Genomic DNA, 15968 nt, shown 5'->3' with positions numbered 1-15968 from the left:
ATATAAATATTTCATAGCAAACTGAGAACAAATAATGACTGTAATTGTTTAAAATTATCTAGCTCCTCAGTTGTCAAGCATGTGAGTAAATAAATATACAGAGTGATTTCACTTTAAATACAGAAACTGCAGGAATAGATTAGTTGCCAAAAAATAAGTAGAGTTTGCTCTATAACTTTTTTCCTGGGGGACGTGCTCAAGTTTTCAAAAAAATTATATTTTCTCATATCCGTATTGTGCTGAACGATTTGAATGAAATTTCCTACAGCGTATTCACTTTTCATCAAATAAACAGTAATTTATTAGGAATATTCAATAAATCGTAAAAACAAGCCCAAATATCTCCTAAACAGCTGCTACTATTAAAAAAAAAGAATCATTTTTCATTCATTTAACGTAACAGTGCCGGAACGTAACATTATTTCTACAAAAAACCGCCAGTGGCGTACTTTTTTTTGGAGAAAATGGGATGGCACCTCCAGTAGCACACCACTGGTTAAAGCCACAACATTAATATTACATTAAATAAAACATCTAAGTAAATGAATACTCTGTAGTAAATTTCATTCAATTCCGTCAGCACATTATGAATTATGGAAGAAAAAATATTTTTTTGTAAACTTCAACACCCTGTATCTTGATTACAGAGTCCCGCAGGAAAAAAGTTTATAGAACAAACTCTAATTATTTTTTGTTAATGAATCTAGTCCCATACCCTCCTTTCCCCTCCCCACCCGCGCTATCCTAAGGGCCACCTTAGCAAAGCGCATCCCAGGCTGCATAGCCGCACTACCCTACCCAACCATACCACACATAAACATGANTTGTTTAAAATTATCTAGCTCCTCAGTTGTCAAGCATGTGAGTAAATAAATATACAGAGTGATTTCACTTTAAATACAGAAACTGCAGGAATAGATTAGTTGCCAAAAAATAAGTAGAGTTTGCTCTATAACTTTTTTCCTGGGGGACGTGCTCAAGTTTCCAAAAAAATTATATTTTCTCATCTCATATTGTGCTGAACAATTTGAATGAAATTTCCTACAGCGTATTCACATTTCATCAAATAAACAGTAATTTATTAGGAATATTCAATAAAACGTAAAAACGAGCCCAAATATCTCCTAAACAGCTGCTACTATTAAAAAAAAAGAATCATTTTCATTCATTTAACGTAACAGTGCCGGAACGTAACATTATTTCTACAAAAAACCGCCAGTGACGTACTTTTTTTTTTGGATAAAATGGAATGGCACCTCCAGTAGCACACCACTGGTTAAAGCCACAACATTAATATTACATTCAATAAAACATGTAAGTAAGTGAATACTCTGTAGTAAATTTCATTCAATTCCGTCAGCACATTATGAATTATGGAAGAAAAAATATTTTTTTGTAAACTTCAACACCCTATATCTTGATTACAGAGTCCCGCAGGAAAAAAGTTTATAGAACAATCTCTTATTTTTTGGTAATGAATCTAGTCCCATACCCTCCTTTCCCCTCCCCACCCACGCTAGCCTAAGGGCCACCTTAGCAAAGCGCATCCCAGGCTGCATAGCCGCACTACCCTACCCAACCATACCACACATAAACATGACACCACCCCCGGGGTTTACAAAGACGAGCCGGCGAAGCAAGAAGAGCGCCAGAAGAAAGGGCCCTAGCCGGCGGGGCCCAGCCAGGACAAAAGGAGGTCCCACAAAGCGCCTACGCCGGCCGCATTTGCGGTCGGGGTAGGCAGGCTGTCCAGGCCTACAGGAGATGAGGTAGGATAAAGAGGGATAATCCCCCTTGATCCCAAATCATTGAGGCCAATTGGAGTAATGGCGGTGGCGAGTCCTGCAGTTTCTGCATTTAAAGTGAAATAACCCTGTATATAAATATTTATTTACTCATATGGATAAACGTAAATGTGGGCTCAATATTAAATCATTTCATGTATTAATAAAACGGAAAATTCAGTGGCGCAAAAATTCCTAAAAAATAGAATTCATACGATAGTTGCCAAATACAGAAGATGGGAATGGCTTTGATGTTTTCTGTTTTCATGTGGCATCAAATTGATCCGAAAAATATAATATCAATAACCAATTTAAATCCACATTTGTCAAAATTTTCTGGTCGAATTTTATACCCAGAGTTTACCCCAACAAGCGCGTACCTACATCGCATGGGCGCCTGCACGGTTGAATGGGAATTCCCAATTATACTTTTTATTTAAAAGCAGCGCAAAATTCGGAACAAAAAATGCAGCATTTCATGCTGAAATTTACCAATATTTACTTTCATGTGAAAGATAAAAAAAGAAAGTTGATAAATTATAATAAATATCTAATTTCATCATAGGTACGTTGATTTTAAATTTTTTCCTGCGTATAAGTCATAGGAGGTAATATAGTCACAGTGATTAATTGTTGGTGGCTACTTATTAGGTCATCATTTTTGATATGATTCATTCAAGAGTAGCGTCTATACAAGTACATAATTCCCGATTTATTTAATTTTAAAAAATTTGTTGAAATACCTACCTAAGGTACCTAACTCTAACGATTTAGTAAATAAATGTGAGCCTTCATTATCTACTATGAAATTTTCTCCCTAAATATCGCCTATATCACCTTTTCTAGTTTTTCTAATTCCAATAATAAAACTAAAAAATCCCAGAGTTTTAACTGATAAGTGATAACAGTAATAGAATACCTCTTTATAAATGATTATAGAATTGCAATAAAAAACTACTGATCACACCCGCTGCAAATTGCGCAATTTCAATTTTCCATTGTCCGTTTATATTTATTGAATAAATTTCAACTTTTCCGTGGAATCACAACATCGATACCAGGATGCCTCATCTGATATGCAAATTGTTTAGCATAACATATTCCATAGCAAAGTAATTGTTTAAGATACGGGTACCTAATACTGTGATGGGGATATAGCCAATGATGCATGTTTATTATCATGTATAAAACACGAATGTTTTAGATTTATATATAACTTAGAAAAATAATACAAAAACAAAAATTCTTTTGTAGGTAATTGATAGTATATAATAAAAATGAATACTTGATCAGAAGCTATATATAAAGTAATTCATACACGTCAAGTTTTTTGTTTTTTTCATTGTCACATTTCAAACACATTTAAACTCGATTTAATTAAACTTGCTTAGCCAATCAAAAATGTTTTATAATTTAACAACCACTTGATTTAATGAAACTTCATTTGATAAACCAATCGGTGAAGAATTTTGAAATAAGTTCCTGTTTCCATGTATGTATAGGTACATAAAATACTATGATTCAGATTTGTACCTTAATTACCCACATGTACCCGTTTTACGTTGAATTCTAAGATTTCTACGTAGAAACGTGCAACCGCGGATTTATATTATTCTCGGTATTCGTTCTTGCGGTTACTGTTACTGACTGCAGATTTTATATTCTTTGAAATACGAATATGATAAAATTTGAATAGTAATGAATTAATTGAACGGAAAATGTATTTATTAAGAAGGTAAGTATTATTGTGTAAATATAGTATGCACATATCAACCTTAATTTTAGTAAGTAAATATGGCACTAGGAACTATAACTTAAAGCCGTTTTACAATGATAATTTATTGATGAATTAATTCATGAAATCGCTTCATCAAGAAATTGAGCAAGTGTAATGCACCAAATCTGCTGTGAAATAACTTCATGAATTTATTCATTAAGTTCTTGACTAATTTTTATCAATTTCTTCTTGAACGTGAAGTTCAGAAGGAATATGTAAATAATTTTGCGTCGTCGTACTAGTTTTGTATTGTTTTTACTGATTTGTTACTTACAAAAACTAATATTTATATATGTATCAAAATGGTACCGCTGTTGCACTATTACAATTATCAATGGAAAGGTGACATTTTTGAAATTTATTTGCTTCTTTGATTCTGTTGGTAGAGCTGATTCTGGCTGATTCATGTGTCAAAAAAATTCACGAAGTCTGTAACAGTGCAAAACCAAACCGTTTACAAATAAATTCATGAAGAACTTCGTGAATTTATTCATGAATAAATTGTCCAGCTATTACAAATGCCGTTATTAATTGAAGAGTTTTAAAAAAATTCTTAATTTTGAATGCCATCTAACTTAAAATGGTTACAGGTTCATTCATTCAATGAATTAAAAAGTAAAAAGGGCACGTCGTAGTGTGTGGCTCCCTTTAACAGTCACGTGACGGTAGTGTTTTATTCGAAATCGAAATGGCCGCTGCGTGAATGTGCGCATATATTCTGTTGTGTGAGGAAAAGTGGTACCCATAATAAATAATTTACATCAAAATCTGTAATAAATGTGTGATAATATTAATTAAATTGTCAGTGCATCGTTGGCGTTTTACCAAAAGGTTAGTGTATATTCCCATTTTATTCAGTTTGTTGTCTGTGAATAAACATGTAACTTTTTTTTAATGTAGTCCGGCACCAGGTTGCGAAATGATAGATGACCTTGAGTATTAATATTTGATTTTTGCATTTGTAAAGGGCAGGGACGCCTCTATCTAAACAGTTTATTCAAACAAGCTTGTGTATACATAAATGTTGACGCTGTTTAACATTCTAAAACTACATCTCTTTTAGCTTCAACACATAACCATGTCTCTTTGGGCTAAGGCTCAGCAGTTACCTGCTGAAAGTTTACAGCAAATAAGAGCAATATATGGTGACCATTTTCCGATAGAAGTAAGACATTATCTTGCTCAATATATCGAAGAAAAATTCTGGTAAGTTTGATTTTATTTTATATTCACATCAAGTATCATAATCTTTGGTTCATTGTGTAGCACGGAAATAGAACTTGTACCAGACAATCTACAGCATGAACAGTACGTTGCTGGACTTGTGAACAATTTGATTACTGAAATCGAAAATAAGGCAGCAGTAGTCACTGACGCTGAATATTTCCTGACAAAGCTGAAACTTGCAGAAGCCGCTAAAATGTTTCGACAGAGATACAGGTTAGTTTTATTATAAATTGGGCTCTATCGCACTTTAGGGCAATTGTCAGTAGACGTATGTGAACTCTTTTCACTATATTTTAAACTTCCAAAATATATAAATACTTTTGGGTGAGGATGATTCATATTTGTTATTTTTTTAATCACATATATACTTAACGCATTACAAAATAATACAAAAACGGAACGGTACAGTGATTTTTATGGCATCTTTTTAAATTCAATAAATTCTTACTTTGCTAACTAAATTAATATAAAAAATATTTATGTAATATAATTTTATAATTTAAAATTATAGCGACTCTGTGCTTTATTCATTTGTGTCAGTTAGTTGAAACAGCAATAAAAAGTTTGGTAATGCAAATATTATTTTTGAAAAGTTATGAAGGTTAAGATTTAACATGACAAAAGTTTTGTATAAAATTACAATTTTGTTTCTGTTTCTTCGGCCTGTCTTCACTATTAAATTTTTACCGTTCAGTACTCAATCATATTTGATAAAAATACCCATCGCTTTCTTATTGAATATCTACAATTCGTAATATGTATATTGACGTAGAAATTTTTTTTACTTCATCCATTTTTTTTCATTTTATACTACTACTTGAATTGTATTTAAGTATATAACGTTTTTGCTTTGTTATAACTAAGATTAAATGCCTTTTTTATTAAAATTGGACACATAAGTTCTTGTTATATAAACCTTAGCTCTATCAGAACTTATTTCCAATTCGCGTCTTAACGTCTTAAGAAACCTTTCGTAGAAATGATTCTATAATGTATCAACTGAAATGATTTTTTAAAACATCCTAAAATTTCAATAACTTATTTATTTTTGAAATAAAGACAGACATCGTATGAAATATTTCATAATCACATTACTTTTTTATATAGGATGTACATACAATTTATCAGTAAATTTTTATGGCTAATCGTATGTCATAAATTAACTAAAAAAGTTAAGAGTTAAAAGTTATCTAGAGATTTATACACCACAAAATCTTCATTTTTGATTACACAGCTGTTCAAAATGAATAAGAAATGTGCTTATTCCAAAAACAGCATGTAAATAATTTTATTTTTCTTCGGCCACTATTCAAAATACGCTTTTCGCTTTACTTGCTTCTCACAAGAGTTAAAACACGACAAAAAAAGTAACATAACCTTGAAGTTAAGTTACATAATTGTGTCACAAAGACTTTTCCCGCACGGTTCTATGCATCAGTTGTAAACGTATGCACAAAGCGTTAGTTACGATTATCCCAAATCACGTAGTATCCGTATCACGTAGTAGTGTTCACATGGCACATGTTTTCACAACTCTGACAAATGTAAGTTCGTGTCAAATTAATGTGCATAAAATTGGACAGTAATTATTCTGATATTAAAAATAATGCATTAGAAAATAATAACAAATAAATTTGACTTCTTGAAATATTAATCTGTTATAATTAACAAAAACCGCTACCAACAAAAAAAAATTGGTTTATACAGTAATTACATAATAATTTCTATACCTAGAAGTAAAAAAGTGTGACTAGAAAAAGAGTGTACAACTTATGCAAAAATTTCTCCTTTTTTAAATTTTTGAGAAATTACACTTGTTACACAATATGCTATTCTCATTCATAGATAGTGAGCTCATTTTTACTTTATTATAACATGTGATGGTAATAGTTTAAATAACTAGGTGGATTTCACAGGGTCTAACGACAGTTAGATTTAGATAAATTTGGAACGAATACGTTTATGAGGAATTTTTTGTGACAAAACGTCTGAATCTGGTTTGGACTGAGGCAATACAGTATTGGGGGTCATGAAGGCCTGCAAAAAATGTAATAAAATTTCTAGGGTCATATTTAAAAAAATGAAGTTGATGATGGTCCTGGAGAAACGAAACGTTACATATAAAAATTGATTATGCCATTCGATAGAGGGCAAACAGTTGCCATGAGAAAGTGTTATTCTTTTCCCAGTATCACCTCAAACAAGACTGAAATGAAAAAAAAAGCGGATTTCCAAAAAGAGGCATAATGTTGGTCCCCTGATTACGCAACTTTACTCCCTTTTAAGCTACTTCGTATCTCTTACCCGTTTAACAGCCTTATATACATTGCGTGCGAGGAGTAACCTTGAAAACATGAGCTATTTATTTATCTAGAAGGCCCGAGCACAAAATGAAAAACAATAAATTTGGTAAAAGAAACAATGGTCTTTCAAATGAAACAAAAAAGAAGAAAATTGAAGATGATCCACATTCCGATTTTTGCTGCTAAAAATATGGTAAAATTTGCATATTTTTTTTGCATTTTCGCCATCCTCTGCTTTCAGAAGCACAACTCCTGAACTTTTGAAATTAAGCTCACATAGAGGCACTAATGCAGACTACTCTTGGGAAAATTATTGCCTGATTTAAATTGCAGCATCTTAAGTATGGTCATTATTTCAGAAAGTGACTTTTTTGCTCAACTTTGGCACCAATTAGTAATTTAGGTTTGACTACAATTGCTTTTTTAGTTACACGACTGGATTTGGCACAAAAAGTTGTCCTAGTCAGCTAAATTTCATCCTTTGTTGATACAATCTCAAAAAACAAGCAAGATGGCCTGTAGAATGAAGCCTGTAACTTGTGAACAAATGCATATTAATAGTCTAATATTTTACCCAGTTTAGTTTAGATCCAAGGGCTATTTCTATGCAAAATTTCATGAAGGTTGGAGATGGTTGACTGGGAGCGTTGGGACAGTTGATGTGGAATGACCCTAAAATTACATTACTTTGAATTAAACAGAAAGATGAAGGGAAATAATTTCAATCTATTAATCCTATTAATAGGAAAACAAAGCTGTGCATTTCTTTAGCAAGAAAAATATACTTTGAATACTTTGATACAAATTTTGATTTTTGCGCGGCAAAGTTTATTAGATTTTCCAGATTAATTATGTTGGATTAAAAATATTACAAATAAATTCATTCGAGATATATATAACAAAAGTCATTTGTGAAAGGAGATCAAAATTATTAAATTCAGTGTTTAATAAACACCTTAATAATAATATATATAAATTTACTATCTGTTGGTTTTTGTTTGTTCTAAAATAGTTAAATTCATGTTAAAATAAGCACAGTATGAAAGTAGACTTGTCAAATTAATCAAAGGATTTGTTTGTGTATTTTTATTTCCATTTATCTAATCTATATATTCCGGAAATTCCTATGTACTCTATCTGTAGGTACATGTAGAGGGCCTATAACATAATAAAATGTCTGTTTTCATCCAGTTTGATAAAATTTAGAATTATCAGATACGGTACCTGAAATCGATGCCTTCAGGGAATATATTATAAAATGTCAATACATTGATATTCATGATTTGTCCAAGCGTTGGTAATTCTGAATACAAAATAGTTGGAATAACATTTTTTTTTCTTTAAAACATAAAGCCATGCTATATAGTTTATAATTCATTGCTGCATTTACATTGTAAATCTACATAAAAAATGTATTTAAAAAAAAATCAAATTGTATCAGTAACCACAATATGCAGGGTCATTTACATAACAGAAGTATATACATTTCTATCTAGGAAATCTAGGAAAAAAAATTAATGACCAACGTTATAAAGATAATTAATTCGAAAAAAAAATAGAATAAAAAAGATCCCATTGTAGAACCTGTGTCATAAATTAGCAGATGATTTTCTTGAGAATTTTTTGAAGAAAAAAAACCGCCACTCTTTTTTAAGAAGCACTTTTTTGGTTTAAAAATAAAAAAAATAAAAAACTAAAAATGTATTATTTTTATAAAACTACATTTCAAAACGAACAAAATGAAAAAAAAAGTTTATATCTTTAGTTTTTGCCAAGTTACAGGTACTTCTCGAGAGGTTGAAATAAAAATTTTAAAAAATTCATGAAAGCTCCTCTTTTTTGGCAATAGTCATAAATAATTTCAATTTGCATGCATTACCTATCAGTGTTGTTTATTGGTTGGTCAGTTCTAGGTACTCAGCTTAGAATAACTGATGTAATGAAAGTATACAGGGTGTTAATGAATGGGTGTTACAAACGGATATGGTATGTAAAAAATCCAAAACTTAGTGCAGTTTACTTAATGAACATATGTCCTAAAGCGGCTCATTTTCGAGATACAGGGCGTTGAAATTTAAAAATAATAAACTATTTTTTCCTGTAGCTCCGGTATTAGTTAATATTTCTTTATCAAACTCAACAGACAGATTTACTAGCTTAAAGGATGCATAAATATGGCAGAAACCATTTATTGGCTTCTTCTAGTGGCGTGCGATAGGTGTCGTTTCACCTTTTATCCCCCCTAAATTGTGCGGCACTGTACAAATATTAGTTTTTCGTATGTTTTTGAATTTGCTAGTATTTTTTACGTAAATAATGTATACTTGTTAGACTTCCATAAAATGAGTATTATCAAGTTATTAACATTTACATTACTGAGGTCACCTTATGCTCCAAAAACTATGTTTTTCTATGCTATGCTAGTTTTCGAGATACAAAAAGTTAAAGTTGTTTAAAAGGTATTTTTATTTTGCACAAAAAAATTACAGTAAATGCTCAAAATTACGGCCACCAGTAGCGATACAAGCGTTAATTCTTCGAAGCATATTTGTGTACATTCGGTCAAAAGTGCCAGGCGTCGTTTCGATCTCCTGCGCTGCAGCTAGAATGCGTGCTACCAAATCTTCTTCTGACTCAACAGGAGTTTCATAAACTAGACTCTTCATATGGCCCCACAAATAAAAGTCAAGCGGGGTCATGTCTGGGGAACGTGGTGGCCACGCCATAGGTCCTCCACGGCCAATCCATCTTACACCGAATTGTTGATTAAGGTGATCTCGGACAACAAGCGAAAAGTGCGCTGGCGCACCATCATGCTGCAGCCACATTTCCTGTCGAATGTTCAATGGCACATTTTCTAATAATTCTGGAAGTACTTGTTGTAGGAACGTTAAATAAATAGGACCTGTAAGACGATTTGGAAGAAGGTGCGGACCAATTAAGCGCCCGTCAATTATACCAGCCCAGACATTGACGCCAAACTTCTGCTGAAATCTAGTGGAGCGAATGGTGTGAGGGTTTTCTTCAGCCCAGACATGGTTGTTGCGAGAATTAAAGATCCCTTCTCGTGTGAAGGATGCTTCGTCTGTAAAAAGCACAAACCGCGGAAAATTTGCTTGCAACTGACACTGTTGAAGAAACCAATGGCAAAAGTTTAGTCGTGGCTGAAAGTCGGCGGGAGTTAAAGCTTGAACCTTTTGTATATGATAAGCGTGAAGCTGTTGCTCGCGTAAAACTTGCCAAACGCTTACATGGTTTACATGCATATTCTGAGCAATACTTCGACTGCTGGTGGATTGGTTTTCTTCTATCCTATTAAGAACTTCTTCTTCGAACCTTATCGTTCTGCGGTTTCTCCTTACCCCGCAGTTAACCCTATTTGTTGTAAAAGTTCCTGTTTCCTGCAACCTGCGAAACACTCTTCCAAATATCTTATGTGAAGGGGTTGGACGATTTGGAAATCGGATTGAGTATAACCGACGGGCAGCCCTGCCATTACAACGCGCTTGACCGTACATTAATATCATGTTTGCATAATCAGCAGAAGTATATTCATTCATGATGTATGAATGTTTTAAACGAATGGATAAAGATATCTATCTAATAATTAAAACTTACAAACTAAACTTTACACTAAAATAACAATAATAATTAAAAACTGCCTCGTTTCACAATCGAAAATAATTTGACATTAAAATACAAGTAATGTCAACGGCAAATGTTTTTTTTCCAACATTTTAAACTTGCTTGAGGAATACGGAAACCTTGAATGTTTTGTATCTCAAAAAGAAAAAGCGACACATGTATGCATTTACTAAACAATTTCGTGAAAAATTTACTCAACATGTCACTTTTTAAAAATTTTTGGTTTTTGGAGCATAAGGTGACCTCAGTAATGTAAATGTTAATAACTTGATAATTACTCATTTTATGGAAGTCTAACAAGTATACATTATTTACGTAAAAAATACTAGCAAATTCAAAAACATACGAAAAACTAATATTTGTACAGTGCCGCACAATTTAGGGGGGATAAAAGCTGAAACGACACCTATCGCACGCCACTGGAAGAAGCCAATAAATGGTTTCTGCCATACTTATGCATCCTTTAAGCTAGTAAATCTGTCTGTTGAGTTTGATAAAGAAATATTAACTAATACCGTAACTACAGGAAAAAATAGTTTATTATTTTTAAATTTCAACGCCCGGTATCTCGAAAATGAGCCGCTTTAGGACATATGTTTATTAAGTAAATTGCACTTATTTTTGGATTTTTTACATACCATATCCGTTTGTAACACCTATTCATTAACACCCTGTATATAAAGTGTATCGAGTCAACAAAATAAACAAGCTTTGTTTGTCACTCACTTGAAGTTAAGGTCAATGTAAATATTAAAATAATAACGATTTCTTAAAATGGGAGAATTATTTACACGTGTGGTCCTTTTTATCAGGCACTTTTGGGAAGAAAAAATGTATTGTATTCAATAACAAAAAAAAACGTCAAACAGGTCAGGTCTTAGAAAACTGTAACGTTTATTTACATTTTCAATAAAAATTAATATTGAATGCTCCAAAGTAATTACTATTTATTATATAATTAATTAAGATTCTTATACCCATTTAATTACTTCTTTATTGTTCATATTTGATTTATGGTTTATTTATATGTAATATGTATGCAATGCAGAAGTCAAGCAAATGTGAATCAATAACACATCCATCTTAATGTTGAAATTATTTACATACATGTGAACAACCTCTTGTATTTACAACAGTGTTGAAACTGCAAAAATAAACAGTATCGGACACAATGAATTAAATTTGGAGACACAATAATTTTAATACCAACTTGCCTTTCCTGAAATAAAAAAGGCATATAAAACATAGGATTATCAAATTTGTTTATTACTTTTAAGAGGATTAAAAGTCTTAACAAAATTAAATGTTGGTCATAAGAAGGCAAGATGTATTTATTTGCAGACAGCAGTTATGACTAAGAGGTGAAGGGTTGGCAGAGAGGTTAACAATATTTTTGTTGTCCATTTGCCTTATCAGTTTTTTTGTATATATATAATCTGCCTAGCACATTTCAAAGCAAAGTGTACAACTAACTTCCTAGAGAGGTGGTGTAAGTCTTATAAAGTTCAAGTTTTATGTGAACTGTAAAAAATCGTATCAACAAATAGACCTGAAAAAGTGCAGTGATTTGGCTTTGAGAAAATTTAGAGAACTCTTGTGTTTTTTTCTGACAAGTCCTTTTACTTAGAAGGTGGTTTCTCTTTAAATTCTGAAATTGCAGTTTCGTCTCGGGAAGTTTAATTTTTTAAATGGATTTGAATGAAATTTGATACATACAACTTGTAAACTATTAATTGGTTTTTTGTTAAAAAAGTATCCCGGTTTTTTTGAAAAAATAAATTTCCTTACCATTGTTTTGGAAATATGCACCGTTATGAGCGTTTTTTTTTGTGAAACAGTAAGTATTTTTTATTAATTTTTTATAAAACAACAAAAATAAAAGGTAAACAACTTTGTTTCCGCCGTTTCTTTCGAAAATTTGAGGCTTTATTATTAAAAAACTGATCATATATTTACTATTTAAAATATTGTCCATCGCTGGTCACTATTTTCTCTCATCTTTTGGGCAGCGTATGAATCCCGCGTCAAAAAAACTGCACATCTTTTGAGGCGATCCACGTATTTATCCAATTTTTGATTTCTTCATAAGAACGTAAGTACTAGTCAGCTAGGCTATGAGTCATTGGTCGAAACAAGTGATAGTCAAGGGAAGCAATGTCTGGAGAATACAGCGGGTGGAGTAGGATTTCCCATTTCAATGCTTCTAAGTATGTTTTGACCGACTGCGACATGGGGTCGAGCATTGTCATGCTACAAAATCACTTTATCTTGTCTCCCGTATTGCGCTTATTTATTTTTCAATTCTCAGCTTAAATGTATGTTTTAATTGCTTTCGATACAGATTCCCTGTGATTGTTTCTTTCGGTTTTAGCAGCTCATAATACACTATGCCGAAGTGGTGTTTTGTTCCATATTCCACATAGCCAATTGCATTATTTCCATAAGACTCCCGAACTGCACTATAATTTTCCATAAATAAATAGATATTTTATATAAATAAACACAATAAAATCATTCATTAAATATATTGATCCTTACCTGACTGCTTTTATACCTCTGATTTTGCCAATATTAAAACGGTCGTCTCTTTTTAAAAATTAAATTCATGATCATAAAAATATTAATTTTTGGTAAAATTTGCGAAGAAGTTTTCACAGATCCCGTTTCACATATTCTGCTTTAATTCTAAGGGAAGATATTAAATGATTATTACTAAATAATAATAAAGGAATTCGAAGATTAAAGAAAATAACCCGTAGACTTGAAAATATTTTATGCGACAGTGTCACTGACAAACTGACACTACTGATAGTGTTGACAGAGCATCTTCTTCTTCCAATTTCACTACAAGGTGCCCCTTATGACGTCACAGCCGTTTTGAAATATAAAAAAATCAGTTTTAAAACTGTTCTGACACATTTCTCAATCTCTAATTGTACATACACACTATTTAGTACATGTAGAATTATATTATCTACTTTTTGAAATTTGGCTAATGACTCTATTCCTCCCTTCTTTACAAGTATCAATTTCATCAAACCCATTTATATTCTTGAGATAATTATTTTATTGAAAACTTTAGCTATCTGTATCCTAAAAAATAAGCCAACGAGGAAAGGTTGATGAAGTTTATGTAAGGTTAGAATTTAAAGTGTAATCACCCTACATAGTATAAATATATGTAATATGGAAACTGTCAATTATGAAAGAATGAATTGTATTGATTCGAACTTAATTTCGTAAGTAATGCTACATATATTTTATTTTAGTTGCTTAATGTGTTCATTTTGTTAGTAGCAATCCTATGCAACTTTTCACATACGTGCGTCAATGCCTGGCAACAGAAATGCGACTAGTGCAGGCAGCTGGTGGCGAGACTTTCTCGGGTCTACCGATCATCTCCAGCACCAGTGCAGAAGTTTTACACAAAATCGATATTTTGAGGGGAAGAACACAGGTAAATACTTCGAAGTGAAGCAAAAAATCAACACACACAGTTATAAATTTTTTTTTAACATTATGATGTAATTTGTTTTATCTTTTTAGAATACTGCCGAAGACTTACGAAGGATGGAGCAAGAGCAAGAAGCCTTCGCTTTACAGTACCACGATTGTACAAAAATAAATGGTAAACTAAACATGAAGAAAATGAAGCATAACCGTTACTTACCCTTTTCGTTTTAGCTCATTTGCAGCAAATATCCGGTCAGCCGAGCAACCCACAATCGGTGGCAGCGATACAGAAACTTCAGAGTCAGAAGGAGATCTTAGAGAAGGCTTTAAATCAGAAAGTAGCAGGATTGATGCAGTCGAGATTGGGTGTAGGAGAGAAGCTGAAAGAGACCTTTCAGTTATTGACACAACTGCAGGCGCACGTTTTAGATGAGGAATTAATACGATGGAAACGCGAGCAGCAATTAGCTGGAAACGGAGCCAATTTTAACAGTAATTTGGACACGATACAAGAATGGTGAGTAACTCTTTGTAATAAATGTATAAATCTTAATTTTGATGTGGATATGTCGTGATCTTTCTGTTCATAACTTTCGAACAGGTCAATCGATTGTGATGAGCCACTTTAAAACTAAATATGAATGCATTGCAAAATAGACCCTTGAACCCAGTCGTCTGACGAACTTATATCTTGGTAATCAGAAATCATATCGAGGGTGTCATATCAGAAGGGCGTAAGAGCTACTATAGTCAGTTTTAGGTATTTAGGGCGTATGACCTCATTTAATCAATTTGCTTAATAGCTTAATATAAGGGCGTATATATTCATAAACAACAACACTCTATTCTAACGCATTTTACTTAGGCGTATGAACCAATTTTGCAAAACTAATATCAGAAAGGCGTATGCCTGTAAAATTTCAGATTTGGTTCATACGCCCTTCTGATATGACGCCCTCGATATAGATGCCTCGTTAGATTTTCTCAAGAAGCAAATCTAATATGTCATGTTCCTGCTTTAAAATGAGCAAGATACAGCTCAAAATGTATGAAATACTGTATTTAATTTTAAACGAACGGCTATAAACCCTATAATTAAAAAAAAATTATAACATTTTGAGGTCTTGTTCCTCGAAACCAGTAGCTCTGTTTAAAATTTACACGGAGTGTACCCCAATCTGCGAAACAAGAGTTGTCAGCAAAATTTTAAAAATATCGTCATCAAGGAAATAGATATATTTTTTTTTAAATTAGTTAAGTTACATTAGTTACATTCTTCGAAAAATATTTTTACACAAATTCTAAATTTGTCTAAAATTTCCTTTCAAATGATGTGTCGTACATGATATTTACAGTAGGTACAGGGTAGATAGTAGATACACATTAGGGTGGCCCAAAAAATACGAATATTTTTTTTCTCTCTTGTGAAAATATGTTAGTTTATCATATTTTAAGAGCAACCTCAAAAAATCAGCTCAAAATACATTTTTTTAGAGGTCGCTCAAGATTTTTAAAAATTCCAAATCGTCAAAAATTCAATTTTTTTAAAATTTTTTTCTCGTTATTTTATCATTTTCTAGGTTGAAAAAACTCTCGATTCCGAAAATTTCAAATCGATATTTTAATTTCTAAAGGTCACTCATAATTATTGTAACTTTAAAAGTAGTGTACCTAAAATGTTTTCGAGCGACCTCTAAAAATAAATATCAACGAACTAATAATTTTTTTTATTGAATTTGATGAACAAAAGAATAGAAATAAATCACGAGACACTTAAAA

General features: G+C 32.1%; 1 protein-coding gene across 2 annotated transcripts in view; it reads left to right on the top strand.

The window, feature by feature from the left end:
* The first annotated feature begins 4153 nt into the window (after nucleotides 1-4153).
* LOC108914584 (signal transducer and activator of transcription 5B) overlaps nucleotides 4154-15968 on the top strand; it is a 20672-nt gene continuing 8857 nt past the window's right edge. Inside the window, exons 1-6 of one of the 2 annotated variants that reach the window (XM_018720418.2) lie at nucleotides 4154-4392; nucleotides 4625-4767; nucleotides 4828-5001; nucleotides 14031-14193; nucleotides 14283-14364; nucleotides 14421-14706. In XM_018720418.2, the coding sequence (XP_018575934.1) occupies nucleotides 4640-4767; nucleotides 4828-5001; nucleotides 14031-14193; nucleotides 14283-14364; nucleotides 14421-14706 (833 nt within the window). In that variant the 5' untranslated portion in view covers nucleotides 4154-4392; nucleotides 4625-4639. The remainder of the gene's footprint in view (nucleotides 4393-4624; nucleotides 4768-4827; nucleotides 5002-14030; nucleotides 14194-14282; nucleotides 14365-14420; nucleotides 14707-15968) is intronic. The other variant, XM_018720419.2, reaches the window with a different exon arrangement.

This window comes from Anoplophora glabripennis, unplaced genomic scaffold (genome assembly GCF_000390285.2).
Source record: "Anoplophora glabripennis isolate ALB-LARVAE unplaced genomic scaffold, Agla_2.0 scaffold1101, whole genome shotgun sequence".
Classification (NCBI taxonomy): domain Eukaryota; kingdom Metazoa; phylum Arthropoda; class Insecta; order Coleoptera; family Cerambycidae; genus Anoplophora; species Anoplophora glabripennis.
This window is presented reverse-complemented; position numbering and strand designations above follow the sequence as displayed.